The 6,222-nt window shown below is 43.9% G+C and overlaps 1 protein-coding gene across 1 annotated transcript in view; it reads right to left on the reverse strand.

Annotated features, from left to right (window-relative positions):
• Positions 1–862: 862 nt before the first annotated feature.
• LOC105294905 (olfactory receptor-like protein OLF4) overlaps positions 863–6,222 on the reverse strand; it is a 7,542-nt gene continuing 2,182 nt past the window's right edge. Inside the window, exons 2-3 of the mRNA XM_011364358.1 lie at positions 4,923–5,209; positions 863–1,850 (exon numbers count right to left, since the gene is read on the reverse strand). Coding sequence (XP_011362660.1) covers positions 863–1,850; positions 4,923–5,209 — 1,275 coding nt within the window. The remainder of the gene's footprint in view (positions 1,851–4,922; positions 5,210–6,222) is intronic.

Here is a 6,222-nt window from a genome sequence, read left to right on the forward strand (position 1 = left end):
AAGCTTTTCAGTTTGATGTAGTCCCATTCATTTATTTTAGCTTTTACTTCCCTTGCTTTTGAGGTCAAATTCATAAAATCCTCTTTAAGTCCAAGGTCTTTGAGTTTAGTTCCTATGTTTTCTTCTATGCATTTTATTGTTTCAGGTCTTCTATTCAGGTCCTTAATCCATTTTGAGTTAATTTTGGTGTGTGGTAATAGACAACAGTCTAGTATCTTTCTTTTGCCATATAGGCAGTTTTAGATTTAATCCCGATTGTGCGATTTGGGGCTAGCCCCCTGATCTATCTGTACCTTGTTTTTCTCTCTGGTAACAGTACTGGAATTATTCTTACTCCCTTCATTCCAGCCAATGAGGTGTCTTTTCGGTTCAGCTTTTTTTATGTGAGTGTTAACCACTATGAGTGAGTTGCTTCCAAAGCAGGCCTTGGATATGGTCCTTGGAACTCAGACACCATGACTCTCATAGTCTTGTCATCATATCTTCTAATTGGGAGGGACCTGTGGATTACAGACTGAGCTGCTAATGGCTCTGTTTTAGAACCTGAGTTCTATTGGATGCCATTTTTTTTTTTTTGGGTAGCCCCCATTCTCTGGTCTGAATCTGTTTGGACACCTATATGCACTAATCAAGTCACCCTGTTGGGGATTACTGGCTATGCCCCCTTCCAGGCTGCAGCTCTGTCCTGGGCCAGTCGATCCTATTCCAGTTCTCTGAACTCGGGCAATTTTTTTCATTTGTCAAACTTGCTTGTGCCGCTGAGCTCCATCCAGACTTGGATTTGGATTTCAGAAATACAACAGAGAAGTCCAGGGGGAAGGCATTTCAAAGAGCCTGAGCGTCCAGGCTGGGGAAGGACTCTTTACTGAGTAGAGTATTTTCTCCAGCCAAAGAGTCTCCACAAAGCCCCCTTCATGTCCCTGTTCCTCAGGCTGTAGATAAAGGGGTTCAGCATGGGGGTCACCATTGTATATATCACAGATGCCACCATTCCAGTGTCTGCTGAGTAGGAGGATGAGGGCTGGTAATACACCAGAGAGAGTGTCCCATAGAAGAGAGTGACCACTGATAGGTGAGAGCCACAGGTAGAGAAGACTTTGTGCTTCCCCCCAGCAGAGGGGACCCTGAGGATGGTATGGATGATGTGGGCATAAGAGACCAGGACACAGGTGAGAGGGACCACTCCTGAGAGGGCTGCCTCAGCAAACATCATGATCTGAAAAGCATGGGTGTCTGAGCAGGTAAGTTTGAGGAGTGGGAGAAGATCACAGAAGAAGTGTGGGATGGAATGAGAGGCACAGAAAGAGAACTGAGACATCAGGAGAGTGAGTGAGAAGGCCAGGATGTGGGAACAGAGCCAGGATGTGGTAACCAGCAATACACAGCGTTGGGGACATATGATCGTGGTGTAGTGTAGAGGAAGACAGATGGCCACGTAGCGGTCATATGCCATCACAGCCAGCAGGAAGTCATCTATCAGGGCCAGTGCTATGAAGAAATACATCTGCACGAGGCACCCAGTGTGGGAGATGGTATGGTCCTGTGTCTGGATGTTCACCAGCAGCTTGGGGACAATGGTGCAGGAGAAGCAGGTATCGATGAAGGACAAGTTGGCCAGGAAAAAGTACATGGGAGTATGGAGATGGTGGTCAGTACCTATGGCCAGGATGATGAGCAGGTTTCCCAATACTGTAACCAGGTACATACCCAGGAAGAGTCCGAAAAGGAGCGGCTGCTGCTCTGGGTGTTCAGAGAAGCCCAGGAGCAGGAAGTCAGAGATTCTGGTTTGGTTTCTAATTTCCTTTGAAGGCAGAGAAGTTAGAGAAGGATCTTGTTTGAATAAAGACTGGCTCTAAATATTACAGAGTTCAAGGATTTCGGTCTGTTTTTCTTGATTCCTGGAAGAGGTCACTGAGCTTCTCTAGTAGCTATAAGGGCTGGTTTGCATACATGTACACATTTGAGGGCGGTGGACTATGAATATAAAACATCAGAATGGATATGTAGTTTGTGTTCTAGATTACTGAAATGTGGCAAGTTTCCCACATGGATTGCTTAAGTGAGACTGAAGTGGGATTCATGTAAAGAACCTCTTTAAATATAATTCTATAATTTTATAGAAACTTTAGAACTATAGTTTCTATAATTCTAAACTTTAGTTTCTAAACTTTAGTTTCTATAATTCTATAGAAACTTTAGAACTACTTTAATGTTAATTTCATTACGTTATTGTCACGCTCATTTTGGGGTCTTGCATATACTAGGATTTACTGGGAAAAACAAGTTACTCTTTGTGTATGTGTGTGAGTGTGTATTGAGGGAGATGGCAGCAAGACTGGTTTCTTCAGAGAGGAGCCAGCTTTGGTTTAGGGGTCTCTAAGTGGGCTGGGGGTGATCTGGCTCCCTTTGTCATTGAAGATCCTTCCAGAGCATTAGCATGTTTGCAGGAACATTACAAAGTGAAAGGACCTTTATTATAGGGCACATAATTTTGATTTTAACATCAATCAATCTCACCATCAACGTCTTCTGTTTTAATATATGGGCTTTGAAAATCTGGAGTATAGATGAGAATCCTTTCACTGTTTCTTATTCTTGGTCTGATCTTGGTCAGTTACTTGACTTCGAATCCATATTTTCTAGTTTGTAACCATGTGTGACTCCTTCATAGAGTCATTGAAGTGATGATAAAAAAATATACATATATGGGGGCATGGTGCTATTAGGAGGAGTGATGTAATTGTCACGGTCAGCAGTAGTTGATGAAATGTGACCCTGGGACACACGACGCCCTGGAAAAGCATCGGACGACCTGCTTCCAGCTCTGTTCCTTACATGTCTTTTAATCTTAGAAACGGTTTACTCCCTCGGACTCTTCCTTTACTTATCTATCACCTATCGATAACAACCCTACCTGATGGGCTTGTAGAAGAGACCAAATGCTGGAATCAGTAGAAGGTGTTTATGAACCATGATGTGCAATGAAGATGAGAAATTCCAGTGTTCCTGTTTGATAGTGTGGAGGAATAAATGTAGTGAGCTGTCAGTGGCAGCATGTGCTAATGTCACCTTTATTTAGTGTCATGATTAAAAAGATAACACACTCTCTGGAGTCTGACAGAATTCTCCCACTCTTACTCTTGAAGTAATCAACCTTTTTGGCCTTTTGTTTCTATACCTGCTTGAATGGAATAATAATAGAATTAAATGGATAGGTTGGTTATGAAGCTTAAATTAGATTAGAAAATGATTGTATAATATACTGACGTCAGCTGGCACATATTGTGTCAATAATATGATTTGTTATTATTTTGGCTATTTTTAAGAAAGTGATGGTGCTTTGTCGTTGTGTCCTGGTCACTGCCTGTAGGTTGGGCTTGTAAATTGTGAGATGTCAGTATAGAAGTCATTATCATCATCATCATCAGCAGCACCACCACCACCTTTGAAGGATTATAACTCTACTCAGAACTTCTGATGGCAAAGCCTTTGTTTTGTCATGTGGAAACCAAGTGTAAATGTGGTCTGATAGCTTATTCCTAAGAGGCCCCTATTATTAATTGTATAATGGGAATAAATAAGTCTATCTTAGAAGCTATTTGATGGCTCAAGTTCTAAGAAAAAGAAAGGATATGACCGAGGTTAGTAAAGTTTAAGTGGATGTAGAGGGGTTAATTACTGGTGGGTCCCTGGTGTGGCGCTTGAGAGTGAATCGAGAACCACACCTGCCTGAGAAGACTGAGAAATTTATGCTTTGTTGGCACACAGGTGCTACCTCAAGTTACTGATGGGCTTTGGGGAAGGTTGTCTTAAACCCATTCTCCAGTATACTATAAGTCTCACAATTAGAGGTGTGATGAACACCAGAATTAGATGCCCCTCATGGTGAACAGAAGAGCCAGAAAATGATGGGCAGATAGAGAAGGAGGAATGAAAAGGGAAAAGGAAAAAGGGAGAAGAAACTCAATGGGTTGCGCGTGTGTTTTCTATGGGCAGTGTGTGTGCCTTTGTGTGCACAGGTGAGCCTTTGGTAGGCTCCGCTCTCTCTCCCCATTCCCATGCCTCAGCTTACCTGGAGATACTGGCCACCTTCAATCTGTGACACTTCCAAGTGGGAGATTGGGTTCGCTGTCAAATTGTCTGCCTAAGAAGTCATGGCTGGAGTTGTAGAGCAGAGACTGAAGACTCGGATCTTTAGTGGTAGTTCAGGCACAGGAGCCAGGAGGAGCTCTGAGTTTTGACGGGCAGTGTCTCCTGGGAGCCATTCCCAGATCTCCTAGTTAGAAATAAGATGGGGCAATTTTCCAAACTTACAGCTGTCCCCTGTAGGCTTGGCCCCCTGAGCTCCAGATAATTTTATTCAGGATAGTCAGGGCCAGGATCCACAGAAAACTAGTTTTTCCCTTGTGTGAGAGCAGCTTCGATCCACCCTCCCAGCCTAACCCTGAATAGGGCCCATCTGTCTCACGGAATCCACACTTTCTAATTAGAGCTCAGTCTTTTAGAATGAAATACAGTATGTTCCAGAAAATAAGTAGAAGATAAAGGTAAAATAGATCAGACAGCATAATCATTGCCTTTAATGTCATGCAGAAGAGGCAACATTCTTATATTCTGTCAAATAGAACAGAGATATGATTAGTATGTAGACTCTACATAGGGCCCAGGGTAGATTTCCGAATTGATTTATTTTTGTTGTAAATGAATCTTACATACAAAAGATGCGTAAAACATATATGTACTGTTTAATAAATAATAATAAAATTAATGCCCGTGACGTTGAGACCATCTGAACCCTATCTGTGACCGAACCCAGTTAAAGCCTCTACGTAAACTTGAAGATTCTGGTTGGCAGGTAGAGAGAACCTACTGGTCTTAGGTGCCTGAGAAAAGCCAGTTAAGTAAACTTAAGTAAAAATTACATGGGAGTGTGGAGGTGCTGGTCAGAACCTATGGCCACGATAATGAGCAGGTTTCCCAACATGGTGACCAGGTACATGCCCAGGAAGAGCCCGAACAGGAGCGGCTGCTGCTCTCGGTGTTCAGAGAAGCCCAGAGGAAGACAGATGGCCACATAGCGGTCATAGGAGGTCAAGGAACAGGGAGTCAGAGACGCCGGTGTGGTTTCTAATTCCCATGTAAAGTGGAATTTTGGAGGCAAATCTTGCTTAGATATACGCAGGCTCCCAAAAGTTATATCATTCAAAGCCTTTCGTCTTTTTCCGCATATGTTTAAGAGTTCACAGAGATGCACTGGTGTCTCTTAGTGGCAGGCCTATAAACATGCACAGAGATGAGATGTAGGGACACTGACAATAGGACATCTTGTTGGGGCGAACGTTGCATTTTTGCTGTCTAGTAAGTTGTCTTGTAGTCCTCCAGGATGAGACTGGACTGGAGTTTAGCTTGAAAGAAACTTCCAGAGTCTTAGTTCCACCTACTGTATCTAATAGAAAAGCTATCAATTTCATATTCTTGAGAAATTTGAGTAAGACATCTTAGGGTTATGCATACTAGAAAATTATTAAGCACAAATCTCTGTCTCTGATTCTCTTTCTCTCTCTGGTGTTTGTGCGTGTGCGTGTGCGTGTGCGTGTGCGTGTACATGAGAGAGAGAGAGAGAGAGAGAGAGAGAGAGAACGTGAGTGAGCGTGAGTGAGAGAGCAGTATCTCCCATGTCTACTCCTGAGGTATTACCTGGAAAGTCTGACCCTTCTCAGATCCCGTGACCGTCACCAGGTGTTGGCTCTGCCTCCGTGTTTGTTTGCCTTCCCTACTTCTCCGCAAGAGGACTTGCTAGAATCGCAGTTTTCTTCCTCCCTTTAACAGCAGCACAGACTGAAGACTTGGGGCTGGAGCACCCTGCTCTCAGGCACCGGAGCCAGGAAGAGCTGTGGGCTTTTCACAGGCAGTGTCTCCTGCGACCCAATTCCAGACCTGTTAGTTAGAGCCACGATGGGGCAGATGTCCAACCTGGTAGCTGTCCCCTCTGGGCCTTGGATTCTGAGTCCCAGCAGTGTCAGGAACACCTGTGTTTCAGAGTGACCAGGCCCAGGTATCCTGGTACCCAACCCTTGAGCGCGGGAGTGGGTGGGCTCCATCTCCCGCGACCCTAACCTGCTATGGTGTCCATACACTCTAATCAGATTCCAGTCTCCATAAAGAAAGCCTACAATTTCCCAGCCAGTCAATAGTTTAAATGAATCGAACAGATTTGGCGTA

The sequence above is a fragment of the Pteropus vampyrus genome, unplaced genomic scaffold (assembly GCF_000151845.1).
Source record: "Pteropus vampyrus isolate Shadow unplaced genomic scaffold, Pvam_2.0 Scaffold95, whole genome shotgun sequence".
Taxonomy (NCBI): Eukaryota; Metazoa; Chordata; class Mammalia; order Chiroptera; family Pteropodidae; genus Pteropus; species Pteropus vampyrus.